The 15,262-nt window shown below is 40.0% G+C and overlaps 1 protein-coding gene across 1 annotated transcript; it reads right to left on the bottom strand.

Annotated features, from left to right (window-relative positions):
- Positions 1 to 440: 440 nt before the first annotated feature.
- On the bottom strand, positions 441 to 15,199 carry LOC113143882 (coagulation factor XIII A chain; the record flags this gene model as incomplete). The annotated part of the gene is made up of 15 exons (XM_026329484.1): positions 441 to 1,060; positions 1,525 to 1,630; positions 1,716 to 1,852; positions 2,359 to 2,513; positions 2,623 to 2,788; positions 3,745 to 3,854; positions 7,564 to 7,717; positions 8,968 to 9,056; positions 9,153 to 9,256; positions 9,992 to 10,130; positions 10,530 to 10,704; positions 10,901 to 11,008; positions 11,113 to 11,231; positions 11,805 to 12,053; positions 15,010 to 15,199. Coding segments are annotated over 15 exons (2,037 nt in total), but the record flags the coding sequence as incomplete, so codon positions are not given.
- Between the last annotated feature and the right edge of the window lie 63 nt (positions 15,200 to 15,262).

Genomic DNA, 15,262 nt, shown 5'->3' with positions numbered 1-15,262 from the left:
TTTGACCCCAGAAATCAGTTCCATTTTATCTCAGTCTCATCACAATCCATTAGTTGATTATATCATGAATTATTATTTTATACAACATATAAACTGTCATTTATAATCTGCTCCTGTGGAGCAGGATTAGTGTAATCCTACTCAGTGAGGCATGTTTAGACCCATGCATGTGTTGGTGGTTTAAACACTGAGACAGCAAATAATGATATGACACCCCCAGTGATTTTAGATATGCTTTATTTGTTAGTAGATAGCTGTTGGTCAGCAATGATAAAGTTAATTAAAGGCACAAGGTAAAGACAAAATAGTACATGAGTTTGATTTGATAAGAGGTTGAAATTACTAATGATTCTATAACCAGACTGAGAGGAGGTAGTGAGGTCTCATCATTACCAGTCATTCATTAAACTGAGGCTGTCAGCTCTCGGTGATTCCCTGGGCTTTTCTGATTCAAAGGTGTTAGGATTTATTAATATTTATATTAACTCATTCTGTCAGAATGGAGATATGATGGAGGAGAGCTGCAGACCTACATTGTTCCAGCTGAGTGTAACACATTGTTATCTCCCCTTTTTCTGACTCAGTTTAGTTTGACAATAATAAATCTCATTTTGTCATAATCAAGTGGACATTTTGTTATTTGTTGATAGAAGCAGGAATATGAAGATGATACCATAGGAGAGGAAACATCTTTTTAAGTCTAGATATATTTTAGATATATATATTTAATCAACTGAAGTTTGATTAAAAAGTGTTTAATAACTTTACAGGCTCTTAACCTTCTTCTATGGTCATAGCAATTTTGACATACTCTACTTTTTAGGATTCTGGGACCTTTTACCTTTGAGCCTCCTCCCTAAACTATTGGGTCTGGCTCTGTTTTACATTTGAGTAAAAATGAAATTAAGAAAGAAAATAAATGATCAAAGAATGCATTTAAGCTGCTGGTTGTCTCCACCCACTCAGCCTGAAGTCATGCTCATTGGCTAATGTTGAGGGGCAGGGTCACAAAGGTGTGACCTGTTCACTTCATGATGACAATGTCAACAGATCCCATCACCTGAAAAACAAAACGCATAAACAAATGTATCTTAAAGTCATTACAAAGACAAATATTTTTGACTCAGCAGTTAGTCTGTTAGCCTGTTAGCCTGTTAGCCTGTTAGCGGGCGTGCTAGGCCTATTAATTTCTGTCCTTATACCTCTAGTCTTTGTGGAAATTTTGCTAATGTCTAGTATGTGTAGGAGCTGTAGGTTTTTGACCTTAATTATTTCATTATTATATTGTATTTTTTTCTATACATTTCTTTTGTTAGTAGCACACAGTGTCTGGACTAAACTGTTGGACACACAGAAGGACTATGTGCCTTGTGAAGGTAACCAATGTTTCCATCCTCTCACCTAAGTGAAAATAAGGGCGGCAGTTGGCAACAGTGTGAATGGAAATGTGACATGGACTCATTGGTTTAACATGATCATCCTGGTAGTTTAAGAGCAATGAGCAGAGTAGGTTGTAGAGGTTACCTGACGGAGGTTCTTGCAGTCCAACACCGCTGTGAGGCGTTGTTGTCCATCCAGCCTTGGAATGAATGACTCCTTCCAGGAGATTGAAGCCTGAGGAGCAATGGTTCTGAAACAGACACAAAAAGGTACAAGTATAAATGCAGTTTACAGTCAGATGAAGACAGCATCAGTCAACATGTTCATGCGTGTACCTGTAGAAACGTGACTTGGGGTTCATGAGTCCAGGTCCCTCCATGGTCAGGGTGGCATTTTCCAGATAGAAGTTGAAGTTGTTGATGAAGGAAACAGTCACATACATCTGCTGCATCACCCGGGGTGTGCCGCTCACCTGGAAATAGAGAAGAAAGAAAATTAACGTTTACAGTCTCCCTAAAGCAACCGGTGTTACATTTTTATCATTATATTCCAACATTGTATTATTTCTACATCTTCATGTACTATTACTGTGAATAACAAGACAACACATTTCAGTTTTATTTAAATCATATGATTTGTTTCTATCGTGTTTTAGCAGTTTTCATTTGTGTTACATGTATTTCTGATTTTTCTAGTTATTTATTATAATCCTAGGGGAATTTCATCCTTTTTAAATTGACCATTATGTGATTGTGAAAAGAAAATAATTTTAAACTCATAATATTAAGGCATGTAGCGCTATTTGAAGGCAAGGCAACACTGAAAATCAGCTGCATTTTCACATAGTTTAGCTATTTTAGTCACTTTATAAATTCATGCAAATGTAATGACATTATTTATTTTGCACTATAACTGTGGACATTCCAATGAAAGTTACTATCAATAAAAAGTATTTTAATGTGTATATGTGTATTTTACCGTCAGCGTCAGTTTTGGTTTCTGCAGCTCGATCACCTTCATGGTGTTCACTGGGTTTTCACCATCCTGTACAGTCACAATAAACTTCATGCTGAGCTCTGTGCCCATCTGAGGCAGGTACTCCTGAGCTGTGATCTTAAACATCACACTCTCCGCTGCAACACACACACACACACACACACACACACACACACACACAAATCCTAAGTGTCAAAGAATTTATTTCTAAAACTACAAATGCTCAGGCACAGTGATGTCGCTCACTCCGCTTGGCTGCCACTGTCACAGTGAAGTCCTGATCTGTGAAGTGATTTGCTGTGACTCCTGTGTAGAAGACGACTGCCCCTGTCAGGTGACCACTGACAGTTTTGGATACATTACTCTGGTTATTCAAAACCACCACCACGGTCACATCCTCACCCAGTTGGACCTGGGAAGAGGGATGGAGAAAAAGTTATAATTATAGATAAAGAAGTTTGTTTGTTGGGCAGCACAGTGGCTGACTGCCCAGTGCCCATAGGAGTGAGTGTGAGTGTGTGAGGTTGTGTGTCTCTATGTGGCCCTGTGATGGACTGGGGACCTGTCCAGGGTGGACCCCTGCCTTCCACCCAGAGAGAGCTGGGATAGGCTCTCTCTCGATGATGAATGAATGAAAGTTTGTTTGTTCATTATATCTTACTGTGAAAGTTTTTCTTCTACCTAATCAAAATAATTGATGCGAGTGAAAGACAGTCTTTTAATAATTAGTCAGTGACACTGATGCTTTTGAACCTGTTCAACAAGCTGTGAACTGCAGCTCTAATAAATGTGACGCAGTGTAAATGAAAAACAAATGCCTTGGATTGCTTTTTGGACAGCCACGTGTCATTTTATCATGGATTAAACCCAAATTGCAAATATTGCAGTATCATTATTAGTAACAGTAATAAACAGTTGTAACATTTGGTTAATTTCCTATTATAGCAGCATGTTCTATGTTGAAGTTATGACTGATATGCGTTTCACATGTTATTTCATGCCTCGACTCTTCTCGCTTTTGCATTTTCTTGCTTCTGATGGCATCGTAGCTAGTGCCTCACCTCCAGACTGGTGAGGTTTGACAGTAACACATTCATCACATTCATGTTAGTTTGCCTCAAATTGGTCTAACACCAGCACTCTGAGACAGAATAACTTCCACTTTCACACAGACAGGGGGACTGCTGACTGTGATCCCACTAAATGTGTGTGTGTGTGTCTATGTTATACTATATGGGTGGATGGATTTACAATATAAACACACAGATACACAATTGGACCGACATACAATATAAAAACAGGATGTAAACAAAGATAAATGGAGAGAAGGATGATGCATACACCGACATGTGAAGACAGATGTGTTACCTGGTTGATGTTGATGGAAACAGCCAGCAGAGTTTGTGGCAGCTCAGTATGGTCCCTCTCACAGCCGTATTCCTCCGCCCGAGCCATAGTCCTGCTGTCCTCTGCACTACCTGCGGACAGAGGTCAGCACAGATGGGGATCTAAGTACTCATAACTCTCAGTTCCTTCTGTATGCTCTTCCTTCTGTTCTCCATAAAACTATATAAACCAGTTACAGCTTACTCAGAGCTCTGATCGTCAAGTGCTGGCCCAGACCAGAGCCACACAACATATTACCCCTGTTTTAAAGTCATTACACTGGTTTCCAGTTCTTTATTGATATAAAAATTCTTCTACTGGTTTTTCAAGCACTCTGTGGTCACCAACTGAGTTTTCTGAAATGTTGCCAGTATATAAGCCAGGTTCTCGGACACTTTGAATCTTTGTTTCTTCCAAATTGCAGGACAAAACCTTTGTTGGGGAAGCTTTTATGCTCTAATCGGTAGAAACAATGCCTGAAGTTGTGAGTGCAGCCGAAACTGTTGATGTTTTTAGGCATAAAATTAAAACCTACCGCTTTAACCTGCCTTTTGAAAAATAAAATAATTCATTGCAGTTTTTTTTATAATGTTTATACCATGTGTCTTTATACTTACTATGTTATTGTATCTGGGTACTTGAAAAATATGCAGGAATATTAGAGTTTTTCATAAAGGTTTAAAAAGTAATAAATGTTATATATATATCCCATACTCTTTTCCATGCAGGACTTTGGGCCGATTTATTTACAGTTAGTCAGCTGTGCAGCTGACTTTAGCACTGTAAAAAACATTCTTGCTGTTCAAAGCCTTTGGGGCCAAATTTCACTTTTTTAAAAAAATATATGGGCCTGGGGTTTTATAATGAAGACACATGTCTGCCAGTGCAGTATTTGAAAACAAGCTTATCCAGTATGGAGACTTTAACTCTGAGTTAGACCACATCATTGTTGGTTTTAGTCTCTATGTAAGGAATACCAAAATGATGATGAAGCTGTTAAATACAAGAGACAGCTCAGAGATGAGTAATGTCTAGTCAGTGTAGTTCTCCCTAAGCTCTTACAGTCTGCACTCATGTTGTTGATCTGTCGCCCTGCTTCTGTTCTCTACATTGAGCAAGATAAAGTTGTGTGCAAACCATAAACATGGTATGTGCTTCAACACCTGTTTTTGGTGATGACATGAAACTAGAGTTTTTGGTGAAACATTAAGATGTTTTGAAGCCAGATAAGATAGCAAGGATATCTAGAGACTACAAGCAAACAGTGAACCAGGTTGAGTACCCAGTGCAGAGGGTGGAGGACCTTTTTACAACCCTGGCTGGAATTAAGTTGTTTACAAAGCTGGATATGAGCTATGCCTACCAGCAGTTACTACTTGATGAGGAGGGGTTAAGTGTGAGTATGTGACGCTAAACACTCGCAATGAAGGTGATGGACTAAGAGTGAAATGGGAAAAATGTGTGTTTTTGGCGCCAAGTGTTACCTACCTGGGACATATAATCACAGCTGAGAGTCTTTCTCTGGTGGAGGGCAAGGTCAGGTCCAATAAGGAAGCCCCAAGCCCTAGGAGATCACTGAACTGAGATCATTCTTGAGCTTAGTGAATTATTATGCTAAGTTTATGCTTGACCCCTCAAAGGTCTTGGCACCTCATTACCAACTGCTACATGCTGAGACAAAGTGATATTGTGGTAAGGAACAGGAGGAAGCTTTCAAGGAAGTAAAAAGATCTTCAGTCAGCAAAACTACTTGTCCACTATGATCCTGAGAAAGAAATCAACTTCTTATGTGATACCTCACCATATGATATCAGGGAAGTACTTCTGCACATGAAGGATGGTGCAGAGAAGCCAGCTTTTTCACCAGTTCATCTAGAGTGAGCCTCCTGTAAGTGCTTCCCAAGTCAGAAAGTGGACAGAGAGGGATCCTGTTCTGTCACAAGTGAAGACCTTACAAGGATGGCCCACCATCGTAGAAAAGGAGGGACTGAATCCTTATATTAGGCACAAAACAGAACTGAGCCTGCATGATGATGGGATTACAAGGGTCATCAGACCTTCGCCTCAGAGGGCGCAGCTGAGAGAGGAAATACATGAAGCCCACCCATGGGTGTCAAGGATAAAAAGCCTGGTCAGATTAAATCTCAAACATGGAGCTGGACCTGGAAAACAAGGTGAAGTCATGTTCACAGTGCCAGTCCAGTCAGAAGATGTCACCACCAGCTCCTTTGCATCCATGGGAGTGGCCAGACTCACTCTGGCCCAGGCTGCATTTGGATTTTGCTGGCCTGTTTTTGGGACAAATGTTTCTGATCTTGGTAGATGCTTTAACATCACATCCAAGTCCACCATGGTCAGGTTGAGACAGGTATTTACAGTCAATGGACTGCCTGATCCCTTGGTCATGGATAATGGACCAACATTCTCCTGTGAACTGTTTTGCAAGTTCATGCAACAAAATGGCACCCATCACATTTGAATGGCTCCTTTTCACAGAGCCTGCAAGGTTATCTGAGCAAGAAAGAGGGATTGAGGAGGACTGAGTACTAAAACTGTCACTATTTCTGTTCAAATATCGCTTCACACCACAGACAACTAGAGGATAAGCACCAACGGAAATGTTGATGGGACTGGATTTGATGTGCCCAGACATGAAAACTGAGGTGGGAATGCAGCAGAAAGCAGAGTCATGTTAAAAAAGTAAGAGAATTGAGAGCAGGGAGCAAGGTCTATGTGAGGATCTTCAGCAGCAACACAAACCAGCAGTGGTTGCCTGGGGTTATTTTAAAGGAGAGTTGTCTTGTTCGCCTGAGGTCTGACACTAGTCAATTGACAGTCAGATTCCTGGAAGTTTGAAATGCTGGTCAGACTGCTGCGAGTGCAAGTCCCCCAGAGCCTGTGCCAGAAGTGGTGTCAAAAGAGGAGGTGTGTGGGATGCCAGCTGAGGAGGAACAGCCACACAGGGAAAAGGAGATGTCTCTGGTGTCTCTAGATCCACCTGAGACTGACTCACCAGTTGTGCCTGCAGAGCCAGCAGGGGTGATGAGAAGATCACAACGCACTAGACAACTCCCTGACAGACTGTCTATTTAATGTAAAAGAAACCAAACAGAAATGTTATTTGCTTGTTGAGCATTGCAAGTTGTTTTTCTTTTCTGTCTGTCAGGCACAAGTGGTGTTGAGTGTATTTTCAGTTTAAATGAGCTGTATGGAAAGCTGTTTTGTTGTCTCATGTCTAATGGCCTCCATGTTTTTTGGTGAGAAGATAGTTGGAACTTAGAGGGGGAAGGACATGGTCATGTGACTAGTATTGCAGGAAATGATGCTGTTAAATACTAGAGGGAGGCTCAGAGAATGTAGTTCTCTCCAAGCTCTCACAGTCTGCACTCATGTTCTGCTCTGTATGCCTGTCTTCTGTTCTCTGCGTTGACTGAGATAAAGTTGAGTGCAAAGCATAAAGGTGGTATGTGCTTCTTAGTGCAAATTATTTATTAAAATTCACATTTTCCTCAGATATATTCCCATTTCAATAAGATCCAACATTTTGCCATGTGACAAATTTGATGTTTGGCTCAAAATTTAAAGTAGAGTTCTTACAGCTAGATGTGTATCACTGAATTGTATTTGTTGTTGTGTCTTATGATTTTACATTTTTTTAGTTATTAAAGGGCACTAGTCTGTTTTTTACGACTCACTTTGAGTTGCATGAGCCATATTAACTTAAGCCTGTGCATGAGCTGCTATGTAAATAAAGCTTTGATTGATTGATTATCAGTTTTGATTCTGCAGCTGTGTATGTACCTTCAGGGTACTTGTAGGTGTATGTGATGTCCACAGGTGACATGTTGCCTATCGCCTTGGTATAAAGAGCCTTTCCAATATAGGTCTTATCCACATTGAACGGGGTGAGACTCCCATAGCGATCCTCTTTCAACATGACAACGTCACTGTTCACCTGTGGGGAGGAATAAACAGTCACTGTCACTAAACTCCGTCCTAATCTTCTTAAAGAAGAGAAAATATTAAGCAGACATTGCTCAGACAAGTATTTAAAATGGTAAAATAAAATCAAAATATTATCAGAGGAGGGTTCAGGATAACTTTTCCCTGATCGGACTTTAATGCTTTTTTCCCCACAATGGAAATCAACAATCAATCAAAAATGATCTGGAAACCATGTCACAGAAGTTCCCATGAATAATAATAGTTTAATTATAGTTTATTTATGAAGCACTTTTCTTACAAAGTGTTTTTCAAATTGAAAATAAAAGCAAAATAAACAAAGATAGAAATCATTATGAATAATCTCAGGCAAAGGCAATTATGTGAAAATATGATTTCAACAAAGATGAAGTTTTTATAAATGTTGCAAATGAAGTTTACATTTCTACTTCACTTTGCTTTCCAGTTTTTCCCAAACTGTCTCAGTGGGATTAAAGTTTGGAGACTGATTTCATTTCTGCCTCAACCTCGAGGTTTGTTTAGGTTTGTGGGTTCATGTTGTGGTGTGCAACGTTCACTCTCTTTTGTGCATTGAGTAAATCAGCTTTTTCTGTTATGAGCCCTTATGGATATGCAGCATTTTCTGAAATGTCAAGTTTCAGGTAAAGCTCCTATAACAATTAAACAGGATTGACCTGAGCCAATACTAGCCAGCAGCAGCTGGACCGAGTGCTGATGTCAGTACAAATGTTAAACCCTGTCTGTGGTTGGAGCTACTTGGTTATAGTTTTTCTCCTAATATTTTGTAAATGTTAGAATTTTCCTCACTACAGCAGACAGAGCATGATTTGTTTTGTTTCTTTGTCTGATTTGGCTTAATCCTCCTGGTCTCCATGTACCACATCCTCCTTTAATTTTTTTTGTTAACTTGAAATTTTAACAATAGATTATAAAATCTGCTGACTTCCTTCAAACATTCCTGCCTTCAATCCATCATTCTCTCTGATTTCCAGCTCAGAGTAAGAGAGGATAGTAACAATATTAAGAAGAGAAAAGAGGCACATACTCAGGTTAGGGAGGCTGGAAAAAGAAAATATTTGGCATTTCCCCTCTCTTTGTTTTTCATATGTTTTTAAAGCTTAATGAGCTTAATAAGTTTTGTGCTCCAGCTTTTACAGTTGGTGGTCAAATGTACACTTCAGCAGGTTAGTTACAGAGGCAGTAGAAATATTAATATTGTTCTTAAAAAATGTTGACACTGACCTCAGCAAAGACGAATCCCAAGTCAAAGGGGTGACACAGCAGACCTTCCTTGATGGCTGTGACTGAGGCTGGACCACAGCGATAAAATCCTGTGAAGCCACATAGAGAGACATGCTTATCATCCATCTGTCCTCCTTTTTTATTGACCTCTCTATGTGTTTTTTCTGTATGTATGTCTCCCCTACCATCACTGGTCTCCTGTGGTGTGGAGTCCACGACCTGCCATCCACTAAGGCCAGGCGGCAGGTCGGGACGCACCATAAACGCCTCATTCCAGCAGTGGAAGTTCCTGCATGAGAGACCCGTTACACCTTTTTATACATGTTTTTTGGTTTTCTTGTTTTTTTTCCTCCTTTTTACACTAGTATACATTGTTCTAAAGACATGCAGTTGAGACTGAATATTATATTAGATTATACTATATTATATTGTTAGCTAAGGGATAAGCTAAGGATAATGGATGGATGGACATTATTAGCTATATTGGCCGACTCACCACTTAGCTGAAATGACCTAATATATCTTTCTTGCCTTATTTGTCTGCTAGGTTTTAGAGTTCACGAGGACACAGATTTTACATACTACAGTGCTGGGAAAAATACTTTGCTGCTTCCTGATTTTTTTTTTTTTTTACATATTTGTCACACTTAAATGATTCAGATCAACAAATAAATAAAAAAATTACACAAAGATAACCCAGGTAAATACAAAATGCAGTTTTTTAAATGATGATTTCATTTATTAAGGTAAAAAAAGCTGTCCAAACCTGACTGGCCCGATGTGAAAAAGTAAACCTAAACCTAAAAATCTTCATTCAAGCGATGACTGGCAATGAGTATTATGCACTGCTGTAGAGGAAGTGGTTATTCATATTTCTGTAGTTCTTTTGCTGTCGTTCAGGTTTTTGGTCTCTTTTTAGTTTGTGTGTCTTTGTAACAGTGTTGTGGAGTTTTGCATCAGGTTTTTGTGATATTTTTATGGCCATTCTGTGGTACAGACTTGATTGACAGGTGTTTGGACTGACCAGATGGAGTCCCTTGTGCTGCGTCTGTCCTGTGAGCCATCAGACTTGAAGATGAGGTCGGTCTTCAGGTTGCCCCCATTGTCATGAGCTGAATTGAAGTTGGTGATGACCCTGGCCGGGATGCCAAGGCAGCGGAGGACTGCAGGGATATGAAGTACATTGCAATCATCAAATACTTCATGGCCTGTGGGCTTAGATTATTTTGTTCATTCAGGCAGATCAATCAATATTATAAAACATTTAATGCTACTTCTACTTCAATACATACATGTTTACTTGAGGTTTCTTTGCATTTCATTGTTGACATTTGATGGCTTTTGCTGTTTTGTATCTCTTCAAAAAGGTTTTATGTTTTTCTGTAGACTGTCCCATGTGGTTCTTTCTTTGTTTTTGTGATCTTTTTTTCTCTAGATTTCACATCTTTTTGTGTAAACGCTTTACTGGTCCACTTGAGACTGAATTGGGTTATATATGGCCCATTAAATAAAATGAAACCAGCATTTTTAAAACGAATCGGAAAAACAGTGGATGCTCTTACAGGTGTTGAAGACTCCAGCGTACACCCAGCACTGGCCAAAGCAAACAGGGACTCCAGTGTTGACGTACTGCAGCAGGATGCTGACACTGCCAGTCCAAGACGTTGGAGCCTTTCCCAAGGAGAAGTCATTACTCCAGTTTCCAACGATCACACCGTTATCATCCTGAGAGTTAATCTGAGAGAGTAGGGAGGTCAAATTTGAGTGACCCTGTGACACTAAATTTTTTGTTACACAGCAGAAAAATACAAAAACATGATGTCATTAAGAAATGTTGGCTTCACATTTGCATAGTGGCAGGAAGTGGTGAAAACTGTATGGACATGTTGAAAATAATTCCACACAGAACATGAATTGGGTTTTTTGCTCTCACCATGGCAGATCCCTGCCTGACCAGTTTGATGACATCACCTCGGTCACGGATTGGCATCTGGGACACATCCAGGATGTAAATACAGGCGTCCAAAATACCACGCTCAAACTATGGGAGCAGAATGAATTCATGTTGCCATCACTCTTTATAATTTGTTGTTCATGTTGATGATGATGTGTTCTGTGTGTGTGTGTGTGTATGTGTGTGAATACCTGTCCATACACCCAGCTCCGCTGTGTCACAGCATCGGCTGAACCCTGATAGATAACACCATTGTCGTTCAGAACGTACTCTGTGCGTGCCGCTTCATCGGACAGAAACACAGCATCTTCTGTAAAGAGACAAACACAGAGAGAGAGTTGCAACACTTCAGAAACTCTGAGGTAATAAATTTGCGTTTTTTGAACATTTTTATTATAAAATTATATTATAAAATTATTATCTTGAGCCTAATGTGTGCTGTAAAAAAACTGCATTACTAACATCTGAATGTGCTTTTCAGTCATTAGGAACAAAAGATTATTTGTGGGATTTGAACATTAAAGCTCACATTATGATTTTAATCATGTTTGGAGCACATATGTGCTTTTCATGCCCTCCCCACTAATAATTAACACTGAAATGACCTACGCTGAACCTGCTGCTCCTTCTGTAATTTTAGTCAGAGCAACATACTTACATTTTAAGTGGATAGTGAATTTTCTTTCCCTTGGTAAGAACAGTTTTCAACCTCCATTTGAAATGTGAACTTTTTTGTGAGAATGGATCAAGAGTGTAATGTGTAAAATGTGAGATATTTTAGTGGCATCTAGTGATGAGATTGCAGAATGCAACCTTCCCTCCTTTGGGGTGTACTTCTCTTAGCCACTACCAGGCAGTAAAAGGACAGTGAAAGAGTTCATACGCTGACACCAGGGGTTGAACAGCAGATACAGGTCAGTTGTGGCATCCCTCTTGGTTCGCAGCAGCCCATTGCTCATCACGACGGCAACGTAGGTAAGAAACTTCCCCACAATGGCATTGGGTGTTGGCGTGATGCCCAGCACCAGCAACTGATCCTGGGTTTGAAGAATCCGACCCGACCACGGACCACCAGGACGGGAAGTGAAGGTCACCACCACCAGGGAGCCTTTATTGGGTGAGGGGTCAGAACCTGGAGGAAGATGAGGACGATTAGTGAGGTAGAGGGGAGTAAATGAGAAGAGAGGAACCAAGCATAAAAAACAAAGAAAGAGCACTGTAGAGCCACATGTGCCACACTCTTCAACCTTCTCAAAATGGTGGCAGCAGGTCACATTTTACTGACAGCCACAGCCTGGACCTTGTACTGGGGACAAAGACTTACATATGATCCAAAATTGTGAATGCTACCCTTTTAAATGACTAAAAGTGCTACACTACAGTCCTGAAGGAGTGCTGAGAATGAAAAAGTAAAGGTTTCTGAAATTAAAAGCTTTAACTTAAGTTTTTCATTTGAGATGTGTTTTGTGTGTAGTCACCTGCAGCAGCTTTCATGAGATGCCTGGGGTGTGTGTGTTCTATGACAGAGCCTCAGGGAGTGTGTATACTGATTAGCCAGCTAAATTAACATAAGGCTGCTTAAATGACCTGACAATCATCGGTGGCCATTATTGACTTTACTATGATTTTAAAAGAAGAATATGGAGCCAATTAAGTTTTGGCATTGTAAATAAAGTTTGGCATTGAAAAAAGAAGCAGGGTCATTGAAAACCTTTGTTTTGCAAATGGGCATTAAAATATTTAATTTTTGTATCTTTTTGCATTATGGTGTGTTTTTCAGTGATAATCTTTTGATACTTCCTGTTTTTTCAATGACAGTTACAACTTCCTGACTCCGTTTGGTGTGGAGGGGAGGGCTTCGAGGGGCGGGGCTATGCGGCAGGAATTTGCATATCATTTGCATAACGCGGAAACTCGGTCCGCCGAGTAACCAAAGGAGAAGCGGTCAACTTGCGCTACGCTGACTCTGGGCCTGTTGCTCAGGATGGACATAAATTCACGTACAAGTTCTCCTGGAGCTCCTAAACCACAAACGAGTCTGTGCTGTCTGCCATTGTTTATTCACAAAGAAGCAGGATCTGTTAACATTAACCTCTAAATGACTTTTTGCTGCTTTAGTAGCAGCTGAAATAAGCTAACAGCTAGCGTTAGCTAGCTAACATTAGCAACATTACGTTGTCAGATACCAGATACTATTTGTGTCAGATATTGACAAACAGGTGAGTGTGGTGTCTGTATGAGATATGGGATGATTTACAAATAAAATCACAATAAAATAAAATTCAATAAATGAATATTCTACTTCAGTAGCTCTTGAATCATCTGTAGGACCTCAGTTATGTTTAGACTGCTTCTCTCCCATAGATCTCTCTGAATTTACATCAGTAGTTGCTTCATCGAAATCATCAACGTGTCTCTTGGACCCCATCCCGACTAGACTGCTTAAAGGCACCCTGCCATTAATGAACTCATCTTTATTGGACTTGGTAAATTTATCTCTAGTATCAGGCTACGTACCACAGGCCTTTAAGACTGCAGTAATCAAACCTTTACTCAAAAAGCCTAGTCTTGATCCAGGTGTCTTGGCTAATTATAGACCAATATCCAACCTGCCATTTATTTCTAAAATCCTAGAAAAAGCTGTTGCTAAGCAGCTATCAGACCACTTACACAGGAATGAACTATTTGAAGATTTCCAATCAGGATTTAGAGCACATCATAGTACAGAAACAGCACTGTTGAAAGTTACCAACGATCTTCTCTTAGCCTCAGATAATGGACTTGTTTCGATACTTGTCCTCCTAGACCTTAGTGCAGCATTCGACACCATTGACCACAACATCTTATTACAGAGACTGGAGCATGTGATTGGTATCAGAGGAACAGTGTTAAAGTGGTTCCAGTCCTATTTATCGGACAGATTCCAGTTTGTTCATGTCCACGATGAACCTTCCACACGAACAAAAGTTAGTTATGGAGTTCCACAAGGTTCTGTGCTAGGACCGATTCTGTTCACCCTGTACATGCTTCCTTTAGGATATGTCATTAGGAAGCACTCTATTAATTACCACTGCTATGCAGATGACACTCAATTGTATCTATCTATTAAACCTGTTAACACAAACCAGTTAACCAGACTTCAAGCCTGTCTAACTGACATAAAGGCCTGGATGACCAGTAACTTTTTACTTTTAAACTCAGAGAAAACAGAAGTCATTATATTTGGGCCAAAAAAGTCTTTTTTTAAAGAAAATAACTTTTCTAAAATTATAGCTACTCTAGATGGCATAGCCCTGGCCTCCAGCACTACTGTAAAAAACCTTGGAGTTATTTTTGACCAGGACATGTCCTTTAACTCACACATAAAACAAATCTCTAGAACTGCCTTCTTTCACCTGCCCAACATTTCCAAAATTAGGAACATCCTGTCTCAAAATGATGCAGAAAAACTAGTCCATGCATTTGTTACCTCAAGGCTCGATTACTGTAACTCATTACTATCTGGATGTCCCAATATCTCCATAAAAAGCCTCCAATTAATCCAGAATGCCGCTGCCAGAGTCCTGACAGGAACTAGCAAGAGAGATCATATTTCTCCTATATTGGCTTCTCTTCATTGGCTCCCTGTAAAATATAGAATAGAATTTAAAATCCTTCTTCTCACATACAAATCCCTTCATGATCAGGCTCCTTCAGTGTCTATTTGTTGTTTATTGTTGCTGTTCTTTTCTCTCTGCTCTATCCACTCACCCCAACCGGTCGAGGCAGATGGCCGCCCAAACTGAGCCCGGTTCTGCTGGAGGTTTTTTCTTCCGCTAAAGGGAGTTTTTCCTCTCCACTGTCACCAAGTACTTGCTCATAAGGGAATTGTTGGGTTTTTAGTTTTTGTTTTTGTAAAGTGCCTTGAGATGATTTGTATTGTGATTTGGTGCTATACAAATAAAATTGAATTGAATTGAATTTTCAAAGAAAAGTGTCCTTTGAGATGACAGACACAGTTTTGTTTTTGACAAAAACAGATCAATTACATTTGTAAATGACTTTGGCTAATCTAAAACAGCCAAATAGAGACAAAGATTCAGACCCACCAATCAGGAACTCGACCTGGAAGTCGTCACTGTCGGTCAGTGGGCGGCTGAAGGTCACCTTCATGATGAACTCCTGGCCCCGACGGACCACCAGGTTGTTGATGTCATAGGCAGATGTGTAGTGGTTGGGTTTGTTGATTTCCAGGCACATGTCAACTTTGTCCACCGACAGAGGTGCTGTGAGGGAGAAATAAAGGGACAGTTCACAATGTTTTCATTTTGATAACCACTGTTCAGGGAATGTTTGATTTCT

Source organism: Mastacembelus armatus, unplaced genomic scaffold (genome assembly GCF_900324485.2).
Source record: "Mastacembelus armatus unplaced genomic scaffold, fMasArm1.2, whole genome shotgun sequence".
In the NCBI taxonomy this organism is placed as follows: Eukaryota; Metazoa; Chordata; class Actinopteri; order Synbranchiformes; family Mastacembelidae; genus Mastacembelus; species Mastacembelus armatus.
Note: the sequence above shows the minus strand (reverse complement) of the source record. Positions and strands in the feature narration are given on the sequence as shown.